Source organism: Lacerta agilis, chromosome 1 (assembly GCF_009819535.1).
Source record: "Lacerta agilis isolate rLacAgi1 chromosome 1, rLacAgi1.pri, whole genome shotgun sequence".
In the NCBI taxonomy this organism is placed as follows: Eukaryota; Metazoa; Chordata; class Lepidosauria; order Squamata; family Lacertidae; genus Lacerta; species Lacerta agilis.
Window position 1 is genome coordinate 93378642 of NC_046312.1, and position 16315 is coordinate 93394956.

The 16315-nt window shown below is 42.9% G+C and overlaps 1 protein-coding gene across 1 annotated transcript in view; it reads right to left on the reverse strand.

Moving 5' to 3' along the window:
• ACTR3 (actin related protein 3) overlaps window positions 1-9383 on the reverse strand; it is a 38541-nt gene extending 29158 nt beyond the window's left edge. The window contains exon 1 of the mRNA XM_033163730.1: window positions 9190-9383. Within this exon, the coding sequence (XP_033019621.1) occupies window positions 9190-9233 (44 nt within the window). The 5' untranslated portion in view covers window positions 9234-9383. The remainder of the gene's footprint in view (window positions 1-9189) is intronic.
• Window positions 9384-16315: the final 6932 nt, after the last annotated feature.

Here is a 16315-nt window from a genome sequence, read left to right on the forward strand (position 1 = left end):
AGCTCATCATCTATGGCCTTAAGCCATGGCTCAGCATTCTCAGGGGAGAGTTCTTTTACCTCCTGAAAACTCGAAGGTTCCCATACCTTCTTTGAGCTACCAACTACAGCAGTAGCTGTGCTGGCAAACTCCTCATCAAACCTTTTTGGCCGTTTGCCCTTCGTGGCTCTTTCTGAACGGCGCATCAGACGCAAGTCTTCAACCTTCACCTTCTCCTTCTCCTTCTTAGGAGAAACACTGCCAATGGTGAACAGTGGTTCTTCCAATTCAGCATCAGACTCATCTGATGGTCTAATTGAGGCTTTGGCACTCTGGTAATCTGTTGAATCGCTGTCGCTATCAGCAGCACCAGCACCTCCCACTGAATCGGAATCCGAAACCTGATCACCATCCTCAGCTTCCTCTGCTTTCTCAGTGTCAGGATGACTCTGAAAAATCCCCACATTGTCCCCCCACTTGGCACAATACTCCACACTCCTGGTGAATCGCACTGTTTTTGTGTCGGGCATGTAAACTCGGTATGCACCTTTCTCATACCCTACAAATATCCCATGTACACCACGCTTTCCGAGCTTGCTGCTCTGTGGAGTATGTACCCACATATCAGAACCAAAGATTCTCATGTGCTTGACAAAAGGCTTCTTGCCAAACATCCTTTCATAAGGGGTACATCCTATGGGTGTAGACAGCCTCCGGTTGTAGGAATAAACAAAATGTGCTAGAGATTCTGCCCAATACGCTTCTGAAAGATTTGCATCATGCAATTGAGTCTTCATACCCTGTAGCAACGTCTGGTTTGCTCTTTCGCAAAGTCCATTTTCCCATGGGGATCGTGGACAAGCGAGATCATGTTGGATTCCCTTCTCAGTCAGAAAAGCCTCAAACTGCTGAGAAGTAAATTCGCCTCCTCTGTCAGTAAAAAGACATTGTATTTGCTTTCCATGGGCATTTCTCAACCAAGCATAGAATTCCTTGAACTTGGAAAATGCATCTGACTTTTGTTTGAGCAAGTACACATGAATGAATCTAGAGTAAGAATCAATCAAAACCATAAAGTACTTTGCTCCACCAAGAGAGGGCGCTAATGGACCTACTAGGTCTGCATGGACAATCTGGTAGGGTTTTGAAGCCTGCCTGCCAGATACCTTGCCCTTAGGAGCCACCCTCACTTTGTGCTCTGCACACGATTTGCACTTCATATAGAATTTACAGGGCTTAATGGTTAGACCCTCAACTACTTCTGGCATTTTGGTCAGCGTCTGCCAGGACATGTGACCAAATCTCCTGTGGTGAGTGTGTATACAATCTGCATGGAGAACTTTGTTAGCACTCGCCACACAACAAGAATCATCATTTTGCACATTGTCAACATCATAAGCAATTTGAAATAAATTGTTCATATAGTCAGCACGCAAGAGTTCCTCATCGTCCTTGCTGATGACACAGAGGCCCTTCCTAAAGAGAACGTCGAAATTCTTCTCTGTGAGCTGGGGAACACTCAGTAGGTTCTCAGATGACTCAGGAACATACAGTACATTGGTGATAGTTGACTGCAAACTCCGGAGTTCCACCTGGCCTTCTCCAGCAATCCGGATCGAAGTTCCATCGGCCTGATGTATCTTGCCATCCTGTGGCTTGCAGGAAACAAACAGTTGCCGATCTTTGCAGATGTGGCGTGTTGCTGCAGAATCCACAACAAATCTGCCTTCAGTCTTTGCAGTATCTGTTCGTGCAACAAAAACCTTGTTTTGCACATTCTTTGACCTTCGGGTCCCCGTCTTCTTGCCATCTGCAGACTTTTGCTTTTGCTTGCCTTTAGCCTTGGGACAAACTCGTTGGACGTGGCCTTGAACTCCACAGTTCCAGCATCTCACAGCTGATAAGGCCTTAGCACCCCCTGGTGGCTGCAACGCTGTACCAGACGACGTGGCTGCTTGCTCCCCCTCAAGTGGGCAATCAGGAGCTGCTGCGTTGCGTCGATCATATTCATTCTGCAGGACTGCAGTTACTTTGGCTGCAGTGAGCTCTTGTGCAGGAAGGGTTGCCAGCTGGCTGGCTATCGCACTGTAGCTTTGATCCAAAGAGTCCAAAATCAACACAGAAAATAAATCTTCTGGCACATTGAACCCTCTGTGCACCAATTCCTGTCTCAGTCTTAATAACTCCAAGATATGGGCTCTCACATCACCCCCTGGCTCAAGCTTTTTAGTGTGCAGCTTTCTGAAGTAGAGAAGCACAGACCCCGCCTCCTTCCTCATATGGGCGGTCCTTAAGGCTTCCCACATCTCTCGAGCAGAGACTTTGCCATTTATCGTTATTAGCTCCTCCGGAGATAGTGATAAGACAATCAACCCCATTGCCTTCGAGTCAGCCGATGACCATGCAGCAGTTACAGGAGTAGGGGCTGCGTCTTTCACAGTGTGCCATACTGCATGCCGTCTTAATTGAGCTTCACAATAGACTGCCCAAGTCTGATAATTCTGTCCGTTTAATTGTGGACAGTGGTTTTCCCCCATCGCTCTATCAGAAAGATCCATTTCTGCTTTCACTGCACACTTCAGCCAGCGAGAGGCTATTTTACAGCTTCACTATCTCAGCAGATTTACGACCTGCCTTCCTCCGGCCTTAATTACGCTTGGCACAGACATCAAAGTCTTCTAGCCGCCGACCGGGATTCATGCTTGTTTCGCTCCTCCACATACCTCTGTTTCAGTGCTGTGAATCTGGGCCCATAACCCAGTTGTTGTAATTTTTCCAGGGAAACGGGAACAACGGGCATGCTCCCTGCTGGCCCAAACACCCCCGGCCGAACTGCCGGTCGAACTTCAAAGCCCTGGAGCAGCAGCAGAAACCAGAGACCTAGCTTCAGAAAGCCAGGCACTCTTTCTGTTCACTTAGCAGCAGAAGATGCACCACAGAGGATGGCATGAGCGTTATAATTAAGCATTTATTAGGCGAACATGAGGACAAAAGAAAGCGTACGTGCAGTCTCCTTCATGTTCGGAAAAACGAAACAGAAAGTACAGACTGAGGAACGGAAGTTCCCAGCAGCACACTGGAACACTATACAGACATGTGATAAGCTCCCATCCTCAGTCTGCTGTTAAGGTGGAATGGAAATTACAACATTCCTATGGGGCTGCAATAGCGAGGTTTGGGTACTATTTCCTTGTGTTTGGATAAGTGAATTTGTGTTTGTAAAGCAGGACCTGTGTGTATTTTCAGGGACTTGAAAACACTTAGCACCTTCAGAAATTCTTCATAAAGCAAAATGAGATGAAACTTGTATTATATTTTGGAATTTCTAAGAATAGGTTAGCTGCTCAGCACTTATAACTCAGCTAAAATATGTCATCAGTAGTCACTAATAACACCTAGTGCTATTTACTAGAGCACAACCTTCTCAAAACAACTATATAAGATAACCAGACTATGTAAGTCAACCACCAGACATCAACTATGTACAGAGGCTGAGAACACCCCCCCAAAGGGCCACATTACTTTCTGGGAAACCTTATGGGGGCCATATACTACTGGTAGGAAGGGGACATAGGTAAAAGTGGGTGGAGCAATGCATGCCAATTTTATCTTTATACTATGGACTAATGTCTGCATACACCTCCACTGAGGCAGGTCATTATCGAGCATCAAGAGCCAAGCAAAAATGCACAAGGAGAGTGTGAAAGAAGACCAGAGAGGAGTAGAACTGGTGCTCAGCCATGGTCTGAGAAGAAAAAACTTCAGGTAACTGTGAAATAATCTTACAAAACCTACACAAACTGAATTTCACTTCTACATTTCACACCAAATGCTTCATGTATGCAAACTTTAAATAAATGTGAATATAGAAAAATCTGGTAGACAGTTCAGTTTTGAATTATACTTTTTAAGTATAACCTCGGGTTACGTACTTAATTGGTTCCGGGTTGCCGTTCGTAACCCAAAAAGTACGCAACCTGAAAATCACGCTTTGCGCATGCACAAACTGCGCAGAATGCACACAACGCTTCTGCGCATGCGCGGATTGTGTGTGTGCCAAAAAACACTTCTGGGTTACTGTATGTAAGTCAAGGTATGACTGTATTGATTTCAAGGTTACCGGTATATTATAATACTCCACAAGAACAATTTTGGTAACAGTCTTTGAGTAACCCTATCATCACCATCAGTATTCCATTGTTATCCCAGCTAACCCTCCAACAACCTTCATTTCCACATGGCCTTCCTACATACTATTACATATATTGTCGTTCAGTTGTGTCCAACTCTTCGTGACCCCATGGACCAGAGCACGCCAGGCACGCCTATCCTTCACTGCCTCTCGCAGTTTGGCCAAACTCATGTTAGAAGCTTCGAGAACACTGTCCAACCATCTGATCCTCTGTCGTCCCCTTCTCCTTGTGCCCTCCATCTTTCCCAACATCAGGGTCTTTTCCAGGGAGTCTTCACTTCTCATGAGGTGGCCAAAGTACTGGAGCCTCAACTTCAGGATCTGTCCTTCTAGTGAGCACTCAGGGCCGATTTCCTTGAGAATGGATAGGTTTGATCTTCTTGCAGTCCATGGGACTCTCAAGAGTCTCCTCCAGCACCATAATTCAAAAGCATCAATTCTTCGGCGATCAGCCACTATTACATATAGGAGTTATATATTCAATTCTATTTTCTTATCTTTTGGGAAATTCTGTATCCCCATTAATCATGACTATTCTTCTGGTGTTCCAAAATTCTGTATGGGTTATCAATATCTCTCTGAATTAATTTCTCCTTCCCCTTGAAGCTCCCATGACTTGCCAGTTTCACTATAATGACAACCTCCCACACATTCCTATCACCTACCCCTACTGAAAGGATTTCAGAACTCTTCCAATGACAAGCGATTATTATTCTTGCTGCTGTCAAATTGTCAGCTACAAACCCTAAAAAAAACAACTAGACATAAAGATACCGGTAGATTGAAAATGCACTTGAGAATACAGCTGGTTAATTTCTCTTAGAATAACTTTGCTCTCATTTCTGTAAAGTGTTCAAGAGGAAGTGCAAGCAACTTGTATTTCCTCTCTGTGGACATGACAGTTATCAACCTCAGTCATAACTCACAGAAGCAATGCTGAGTTTTGCTTCTGATGTTACCCGAGTCATGCATAAAGAGAACACGGGAGTCATATAAGTTACCAGCTGTGTAATGTGTGAAGCCCACTTTCAATTCTTAATCAAAATCCCTTGAGATCTGTACTTGTTAAATGCTGTATAACTAATCATACCAAAATGGAAACTACCAACGAAGAGATTAAATTAACAGTTCCAGTCAGGAAATGGCAACATACACACTACTAAAGGAGTACCTGCCTTGTCAGGTGAACAGCACAAAAGACATTGACTGTCATTTATGGGCATATCATCCAAGTAAAAATACAGATATACTATAGGTATAGAATTACTATACCCACTAAATTTATTTTTCCATTTGAGCACATTGTTTTTAATGCACTTTAAAACTGGAGTCATTCCAGTAACTAAAGTGGGTGATTGATAGATTGTTTTTTACTTCTATGGTGGAGATACAGAATTACTTTTTCTTTTATACTCAAAATACCAGAGTTTGAAACATTTGTATTTTTAGAAGAAAGCCAAGACAATTATTCTGTTACAGTAACTTGTGTCAGCTTACAACTTTATAGAAAACTATAAATATTCCTTCGCAGAGTAAGTTTTTAAAAAAACAAACCCTTAGCAAGCCAAAAACACTGTCCATATCAACACAAAAGCAAGAAAAATGAATGTTTACTTTATTTACAGCACTCTTGAGACATTTTTTTTAAAATACTGAAGACAGTTTATAAATCGATATAATCTAACACACCTCACAAGTGTCCAAGACCTTCTGTCAAACTATGCTACCATGAGTACTCCCAAAAACAAAAGCCTGGCATAGACTAGAACAGTTATTCATAACAAACATGAAGAAACAAAGAGTTCAGCATAAGGTCAGCTATTACTACAGAGCAGAATGATATTCAGCATTGGAATAAATTTCAGCATAGCTACAAAAGTAATGGTTAAACCCATTCAATATAAATATTTAACATGACTTGGAGAATAGTTTGTTCACCCTTGAGATGCATACAAGTGGCTTTTTTAAAGTTTCCAGTAAAGAATTGAACTAAAATTATGAGTTTCAGGGAAGGGAAGGGAAGGGAGATAAACAGAAGTCTAATGTGTCCAACATTTTAATATTTGTTTTACATGCTGTATGCACTTTTGAGTATATGAGACTACAAAAATAAAGCAGTTCTTGGGTGAGTGTCAATTAAGCTACAGAATTTCAAACACACAAGTTTACACTTGTGCTGGTTTAGAATTGACTATGGGGAAACTTCTGTCTGAAAATCAATACTTGACCTTCTCTCTCAGCCCTGAGCTAGCAATTCAATATCACCAGTTAGGAATAGATTCTATATAATTACATTGCTGCTTGAAATATAACTGCAAGGCCTAAAGATGAAAACTATTCCTATGGTAGCTTACTGTACACTTCTTTACAAAAACCTAAAGCATGGACAAAATGTAGGATTGTTCTTTCAGAGATTTCACATACACTCCTAGAAAGTAAGATCCTCCTAGCTGCAAAGTATCATCCTGAGTTGTATGAATTCAAATTTAAAGCTGGGTGGAACACAACACTCACTACTACTGTATATGGAAAACTGGTCTTTAGAGAGGCATAGAATATGCAGCCCTTTTAGAGTTAAAATATATACAGTACCTGGGTTAATCGCTTGTTACCTCCCTGTGGGAGGGGTGAAGAGGGCACAAATTGTTTGTGCACGGTAAAACATCACAACATAAAAATGGAAGGAATAGCTAGCTACCAATTAAAAGAGGATGTGCTCTGCAATCAAAGAGGCAGTTATATGTTCATTTGCAGGGCCCCTTGTAGAATCTGGACTTAAGTCCCCTTGTCCTCTTGCAGTTATCCTCATTTATTTCACTCACACTCAAGAATGCCTATAGTTGACAGCAAGGCCCCAAAGAGGTCTCCTCTACAAGTACAAAATGAAAGCTTCAGAAACAGTTTTCAGAGCAGGACCTGCAACCTAAGTATTGCATTTTAAGTATTGCATTTTGTAGAATCATTATAGGTTTATCACACCACCAGGATATGTTCTAGGTAAGTGTGACAGCCCAAAAGCAATGAGTACAAAATGCATTTCAAGGCATTTATAACATATTTAATTTAAAAACTGTCAGATACGTGTTGCTGTCGATCTTACATACTCTGCTCCATTTATATTAACGACCCTTAATCAAATGTGGGTTGTTGCTTCCTGCCGCCACCTTTTTCTCTTTTAAAAGGTCACAATTTAAAAAGATTATGTAACTGCACATTTGATCAAATTCTAAAATCCTTTTTTCAAACAATTAAGGAAATTTGTAACTGGGCAAACAGGAGTTAAAGTTGGTGGAATGACAACTGATTCTACATAAAAACTGTACAATCAGTCATGTTAAGTTACAGTTTCTGTGTTGGAGGCTGCATATATGATCTGCACACTAAAGTATCTCAGTTCCCCGCCCCCATTCCAGTTATCTGAAAATGGTGGTCAAAAAGAGAACTTCCCTCAGACCCAGTTCCCTAAGGCACTGGCATGAAGGCTACAAAGTATCTATTTGAGGAAGCCTTTGCTTCCTAAAGTTATACAGTACCTCCAATGCTTTTTTCACCACCCCCTGGAAAGAGCAGCAGAAAGAATCTCTGCATCTATCCCATAAAGCTCTTTTCTACAGGCACACATTAAGTATTAAGCATTACTATTTTCTCTCTTATCACCAACCAGCAATTGCTAAATAAGAAAAGCGGTTTCTAAAAAAGATTTGGTTCAGGTTTGACACTGAAAACTGCCTTATAAGGTATAAAAGCCTGAAAGGAGGAAGAGCCTTTAACAAAACTAAGGAAGTTCCTCTGCGCTTGCTCACAAGAGAGGGTGGACTTCTTTTTTTCACCCACACAGAGAGAAGGCTGAATAAATGACACATATGGAAAAATCATGGCACTGCTGAACAAAACTGCCACTCTAAATAATCCATATAGTATAAATGCATGTTCAGATTTGGAGACAATTACAGATCACCCAGCCTGGATTTAAAAGAAATAAGGATTAGAATCTATGCTGATCTTGACTCTGCGCCTAAGCTCTATGAAAGTGCATTTTCCTTTCAGAAAGAAATGAAAGCAGCACTGCTTCCTGAAAGAGCTAACCAGGCCATTGAAATGAACTTAGGGTGGATGAGTTCTCTCTGAAGCAAAGCGGGTAATTAAAAAAAAAAATCCTGATCTTAGGATATATATGTGCCCATTTTCAGAAGCTAGTCTGTTCCCATTCTGTCCGGAGGACAGAGCCAATATATTTGGTCGCCCTGCTGCAACCAACACATTGAATAATATTTTCCTTTTTTTAAAAAAACTGGCGATTTGCAGCCTCAACGACTTTATGATGGTGAAGACAATGCAACCCCCACTTCCACAGAGGGCCGACGCCTCTAAAGGAATGAGTAAGGGCCAATCCCACATGTTTAAAAAACGGGAAGGTGAGGGAAGCTGTGCTGTTTAGGGTGTGACTCCCCTCTCCCTCCCAGAAAGGCACACAGTTCTAGATGCTTAAAAAAGCAGGAAGGAGGGCCATTGGGCAACCTGCTCAGAAAAGGCCAGTCAAAGGAAAATGAAGGGGGGGACCCCCACCTCTTTCCTCTTCCCCACTCCCATTCCTTCATACACATGACCCTTTCTCCCCTTAATCTTTTCACAAGTTAAAGGCTAATATAGGCGTGAGTAAGAGGGGAAGGGCTGGGGGGGGGAGAGGAGTGGGAGACATGCGTAGGGAGGACAGATAAAAGATGCCTGGCGCTGGGAAGGGGGGGAACCGACGTCCCTTCCGCCGCCGCCCCCCTTCCTTTTTTTTTAAATGAAAAGGCAAGCTACCACTCCCACCCGCATTCACAGCCCCGAATGAAAGGGAATCGCGAGGCGAATCCCAATGGCTCCCTTCCCCGCCCTCTCCAAAACTGTCAGCAGCAGAAAAAGAAGCAGCAGAAAAAAAGATGCAAAAATAAAATAAAAATTAAGAACAGAAGCAACCCAAGGCGCCGTCTCTCCCTTCGCCCATTCAATCTCTCCTCCCCGCCGCCGCTCACCCGGTGCCACAGTCCACCACGCAGGCCGGGAGCCGCCCTGCCATCCTCCTTCGGGTCGAGACGGCGCTGGGGGAAAGGTGCGGAGGACCCCGCTGGGCTCGCGCTCTCTCCTTCCTTCCACTCTGGGGGAGCGAAGCCACCCACTTCCGCAAAAGGGAGCCCGGCCAGCCAGCCCCTCCCTGCCCCAGACGCTGCCTCGCTCCCGCCCCCCACCCCCACCTCTCTCGCGCTCTCTCTCTCTCACACGCGCGCACAGCGCCGGCGAGCGAGCCCAAGATGGCCGCCTCTTCCGTCCCTCCCTCTCAGCACCCAACGCCAACGAAGGGAGGAAGGGACGCCCAGGAGGAAAGGGAGGGCGGGCGCGTCAAACCGAAGCTTTCGGTGACGTGCGCTGTTCCGGAAGCGAGTGGGTGCGAAGAAGTGGAGCGGGCGGGCTGCCGAGATATACATATATATATTTTTCTCCTCGCTCGCGTTGGCTGGCTTGCTTGCGTGCGCTCTCTCTTTATAAGAAAGGTTCCTCTCCAACTGCATAGCTGTCAACCCTCCCTGCTGTTTCCCAATGCTATAATAAGGGCATATCCCGCAAAAAAGGGAAAGGTTGACAGCTAACTCCAAGTGATTTACAGCGTCAAGAGAGTACATGTCGCTTTCTCACACCCTCTCGTCCTCGTGATTTTAATGCTCGCTCTCAAAAGAGTAGCATTGCTGATTTTATCACGCCTCCTCGCCCCCGTAGGATCCTCTCTTTAAGTCCCGACCCGGATGACAGCGGCGCGGGAACGTGTCCCTCCAGATTTTGTTTTCTTTTGCTGGACTGCGCTTCCCATCATGCCCAGCCAGCGCGGCCAGCGGCAGAGGATCATGGGAATTTCAGATTCCAGCTCCGGCGGCCCTAGTGATTTCTTATAAGAAGTTCTGGCAGGGCTCGGGTTCTGCAAATCGCACGGCAGACAGAAATGCAACAGCTGAGCGTTTTCGCAGCATAGGGGAGAACTGACAGGGGAAACGCTTCGCCAGATAATTTTTTGACAACCAGCCAAGCACAGAAGCTCTGTCAAGGAACAAGCTGCCAATCTTGTCTCTCCTGGTTACTGGGGGCGGGAGGGGTGTGTGTGGACCGCTTCAATGAGGGAAACAGACAAGCATTACCCCAGTTCTAAGAAAAAAGGCTGGGTATTAATAAATAAATAAAATAAATAAATAAATAAAAACACTCCTTCCCAAATATCATGCCTGTACATATGAAAAGAATACAGGCACCACAAAATTATGCTATATTGCAAATATAATGTATTTTTTATTCACCTAATAAAATAATGTGATAGCTGTTAAAGGCCCCAACTCTTGGCCTGCCAATCTAAATAGCTTGGATGGTGGAGCTGCGAGCAGGACCTCTGTGGCTGATCTTAGGTCTGGGCAAGTTTAAATGAGTGTAAGCAATCCTTCAGATAATTTCATCTCAAACAATTCAGGGCTTTAGACGTAACCACTAGCACTTTAAAGTGGGCCCAGATGCATCAGCAGCCAACATAGGTAACAGGCGGTGTGTAAAATGTGTTATCTGCTTGGCCGCCTCTAGCAGCCAGGAAGCTGCATTCTATTTCTAGCTTCCAAGCCGTCTTTAAAGGCAGTCCCACTCTAGTGGGTTGCAGTAGTCTAATCTAGATGTAACCAGGACATGAATTACTGAGGCAAAGTCTAGACAAAGTAGTCTAGATAGCGTCATAGCTGGCAAATCAGCCAAATCTGATAAAACCACTACTCATATCCAGTGGCACCTGCACCTCCATCAGCAGCACTGAATGCAGGACTCCCAAGCTACTGACTTGATATTTCAGGGGAAGTACAACCCCCTCAAGTACATACCTCCTGGCTGTTTAGATTTTCCCACCCACAGTACTGCCATCTCTTATATGGATTAAATCTGTTTGTTTGCTCCCATCCATCCTAAAATTGCCCAGACATGCTCTCTAGGACTCATACATAATAAGATATGTAAGAAGAGATCTGCTGGATCAGAACAAAGGCCCATCTAGCATCTTGTTCTCACAGTGGCCAACTAGATGCCTACAGAAAGTCTGCAAGCAGAACCAGATTCCAAAACAAAAGATTGAAACAAGAAGTGCAATGTGTCATTGAGTGTTGATATAATTCCTTTATCCAAACCTCTGGATAACTTCCCCCAGTAGCTTCTGTATATTTATAAATTTAGCTTGTATATGCATGTTTTCAGGAGTTGTACATTGAAGAAGTGCCCTTTATTTGAGGAGACTTCCATGACTAAAAATACACAGCCCCACTGTGGCTGTTGTTTGATAATCTGTTGTCTAGCAACTATATGTGTATTATTACCAGTCAGTTCCATAAGACTGGATCCCTATAAGAATACTTGTTTAGAAAAGGAGCTATACCTAGGGTTTACATCAGACTAAAAATGGGTATCCAGGTGTGCAAAGTAGGGTTCCCATATTTCAAAAAAAAAAAAATGAAAATCTGGAGACAAAAGTTTTTCAGCTTTTTTTTCGTTTGCCCAAAATGAGATGCTGTTTCAGACATATGAGGTCTTACTCTGGTTTTCATCTACCCTGTAAGAGTGCAGGCAGGGCTTTCATAGTCCTGTTTCCCAAACCAACCAGTGGTGGAGCTCCATGCTCCGGCACCGGGGGGCAGAGAGCAGGCAGGGGCAGGGCTGTCGCACATCCCGGGGGCGTGGCAAGCATCTTGGAGGCATGCTGTGCCACCTGAGGGGTGTGGCACACAGCACGGGCAGGGGGGGCAGCTGCAATGGCACCCCACTGGGATCGCGCTTCTGGGGATGGTGCACTCTCCCTGCACTCCTCTTCTTCTGCCAGTGAACCCAGCCACATGAAAGCTGCCTGACTTCATACAAATATTTCAAAAGTTTTGGAAGAGGGTAAAAGCTTTCTTTTTCCAGGAGAATATTATGGGAAAGGTTGTTTAATGGGATGTTTGGTCTTAAAAAGCTGTGAGAGATGCTTCAGTTAATGTAGTTCTCTGTTGTATACTTTTCTAAATCTCTCGAAAGGTAAAGAAAATGGAATTAAAATTATACTACAGTTTTGATTGCTTCCATAAGAAGGTATGAAAAGGCCCAAAGATGAAATGTAATTTCTACCCTCATTTAACCATCCAGCGTGTTATGGTTCTGCTATGTTGGCGGAAGAGTTTTTGGGCTGACCCTTTCCAACCTAGCACATGCAACTCAATGATAGGATTGTGCTTTTCTACCCTAGAACCTGAAACAGCTGGCTTGTCAAAATATCTTGGGATTTTGGGTAAAAGACCAGCTGTGAAGAATGACATTATTTCATTACTTTTTAAATTTCAGATAATCCTGTTTCACAGTCCTAACCATTCTGAACTTATCACCAGTATCCAACCCACGAGACTGCCATGAACTTTGGGTCCAGACATTGCTGCTCAGCCAAGTGTATCTCACGCCAACTATGTGGCTCTTTCTGCATCTCCCTTTGAGGATCCTTGCTTACTGCCCAGCCATTCTTTGCTTTCTTTGCAAGTATGCTTTCATTATTATGCTGTTCTTGAATAGCAAACATATGTGAACCAAGATGGCACTTAGAAAATTGTTTCCATGCCCTGCTACAGAAAAATTGCTGTACTCTACAAATGGTGATGAAGATAGCCACCAGGAAATGTCTGATAGTAAGGTAGGCTCTCAAAGTTATTTGCAGATATGAATGTATGCACAGCTTCACAGTGTCTGGGTTTTTATTTTTTTAAAAAACCACCCATCTTTTAAAAGGTCAATATTTAATTTTATTCCCACCACATCACCTTACTATAAAATTATTTATGTTAATGAAAAATATCATTGCACAATGTAATGATAAAACACTTGTTTTCCCTTCACACAGAGCAAATGAAATTTAGTAAAATATATAATCCACATGGATATTTTGTAATTTCATTTTTAGATAAACTTTCCTATAAAACTGACAGCAAGGACATGTTAAAATTGCTTCCTACATTTGCATGACTCCTCATAAAATGCAATCATTCTCTCTCGCCCCACCCTGTCCTGTAAATGTTTCAAGATAATTGTCCAACAAAGGAAATCTATTGGATGTTTTCCATTAACTACATTAGTGTAAGTGCTCCTGAGGGCCAAGGTGGGGAGAGATGTTCCTCTGTAATGTTATTAAGAACTGGTTTCTCAACTGACAGCAAATGATTTATATCAAATTATATTTCTCCTTTCTCCACTTCATTTGAAGTCATAAACTCTTGATACACACTTATCAGAAATATATGAATTTTTACAAATCATTTCATCCATTATTACCTGGAGACTGAGACTAATGGCTACTTGCCATGATGGCTATGTTCTACACCCACCATCAGAGGCAATATGCCTCTGAATACCAGTTGCAGGGAATCACGAGTAGGAAAAGGGCATTTGTATTCAGGTTCCACTTCCTGAATTCCCACAGGCATCTGATCAGCCACTGGGAGAAATGAATGCTGGACTTGATGGGCCTTTGGCCTGATTCAGCTGGGGTCTTCTTGTGTCCATACAGCTTTACAGTATCCTCTGCTACTAAAATGGGTACTTGTTTATTTGTATGTCTGTGTTGAGCATGAGACGCTTAATTTCAGGGTTGTGGTTTTGAGCCTCATGTTGGGCAAAAGTTTCCTGCGCTGCAGGGGTTGGACTACTATATGACCCTTGTGGTCCCTTCCACCTTAACAATTCTACTGTATGATTCTATGATCACAAATCCTTTCTTTATGCTTCTCCATTTCAAGAGCACTTACTATATGGCCCTGGGATCTTCTGTTCAAGAGCAGTAAGTCTAAAGTGCACAAGGGCTTATGGAACTAGTTTCATGGTTATTTGGATTCTGGCCAGTGTACATAACAATTTATGGATGGCATGTTGTGTACTCACCTCACATCTTTGAGGCAAACACACTCTAGCTTCTGATTCTGTAATGTGAAACAACTCCAAGACAAAGGAAAAGAATAGCAAGATGTGACGAGTTAAGGGGCAAAAGTGAAAATACACAATGAAGTAAGTACAAACACTTTGGTTGTGTAATTACCGGAGTGTATTACAAACCAACCAACTTCTATAAATGCTTCAGAAGCAACAACTACAGTCTTTTATTAAGCACTGTGGAAGAAAGTAGGTGTTCCTTATGCCCTGCCTTCAATTTACCCATAGCATGTATCTTAATTTCTTTTGACGGCTTTATTTGCCCAAGGAACCACAGCAAATACTTGTACTGCATATGATAAGAGCATTGCACAATTAGGCTGCAATTCTAAATGCACTTCCAAGGGAATGAGCCTGGGAAGGTGCACAGAGACAGTTGCAAAAGTTATACATTATAGCATGTGTTCTGTATTCCCTTTATTATTTGTGTGAGGCGTTCTCTCCTGGCTACCCTTTCCCTCCAGTTGTTGGAAGTGCTGTGGGGTTCAGTGTTGGTTTCTGATGTCTCAAAGCAAGGTATTCACTAGAGTTCTAGGAGAACACATTAGCACTACTCACTAATTCCCTGATGTATTATGAAGCCAAGCTGCTTTGTTCAAAGTCCTTCATTTGCATGCAAAGTGTTCTTTCTCCATGTTTTCCATCTCCAAAGGTCCCCCTTGTGAGCAGCAGGTTTGTGCAACCTGCAGTCAGAGAGAGAAAGCCACATGGCCTATTATCTGAGTTATCTTCTCCCTGTGTGGAATTTATGTACTTGGGATGCTGAGCTGTGATTGGGTGTTGTTTGACACCATATCCTATGTTCTGACAAGAAGAGGCAAATGATTTGCCCCAGGTATTGGGCTGGTGTGACATTATGCCATCAAAGAGTGGTGGTGGCCATTGATGGAAGGGTCATAGGTAATAATGTAAGTGCTCTCCTCTCCTGTCTTCTGATGGCATATCTCTCAATGCAGTGGTGTTATCATTTAGCCCAAGGATAGATACTACAATGTCCTCAAGTAGTTATTAGACTCCAACTCCCATTAGTCCTATCCAGCATGGTCAATGCCCAGAGATGGTGGAAACTGTAGACTAGCAATATCTAGAGGGCACTTCGTTGGCTAACCCTGCTCAAGCCATTCAGCCAATGGCCCAAAAGTAAAAGATTCTGCCCTAAAAAGTAGAAAATATAATTAAAAGCCTTTAAAACTTCTCTGAATGCCCTTGACAAGGAAGGTGTGGTAGGTGGTTCCTAGGAAGAGGATCCTTTCAATCTTTGCACTCCAGCTGTGGAATGCTCTCCCCTACTTTGGGGTTATTTTGGCACCATGGAAACACACTTTTATTTCCCTAGGCCTTTTTGAGAGCTCTTAAATATTTAATTTTTTAAAAAAATGCTATTTAAATCTACTGTTTTATTGCTCTATGGCTGATTGTTATATATTAATATTGTATTGTTTTAGAAGGTTTCAGGCTGTTTTGGGCTTTAAAGGCTGAGCTCAGAATAAATTAGTATCTAGCTAGGTTCTTTTAACCCCTCTGTGATATTCTTGGCCATCAGTTTCAGTTACCAATTTGGCCATCATGTTTTGCACCAGCCCTAATTCTTGAAAACTTTTCAAAGGCATCCCCACGTACAATGCATTATAGTACTCTTTACTGGCCTTGATTTATGCCATTACGCTTTGGCCTCTGTCGCCACTAGTGACACAGAAAGTTGTTGTGAGCCTGCTTGGCTTTGATACAATTGACTGTACCTTTCTTTGCTACATTTGTGTGCCAGGTTGCAGCCCGTAGTAATTAAACTTGCTTACCTCACTGGGTTGTGGCAAGGTTAAAAATTACTTTTTACCTGTCAGTAAGCAGGCTTAATGATTACAGGCTGCAATATGACATTCAGGCATGCCTAAGTAAATTTGTTATTCTTGAACGGAAATTATGTAAGGCAAGTACACAGAATTGTAGTTATAGCAAGAGTAGGAATAAAAAGAAATGTATTTGTACTGATGAAAGTTTTGTTGTTGTAAGAACAACTTTGACTTGTCCGTCCGTCTCGTCCCCCGTTAGTGGGAGTGAGGAAGGGCACCACTGATTTAATAGGACTACTCTGAACAATAGGACTACTTTGTAACTTGTCTCATCAGCCTGGAATAATTTTCTCCA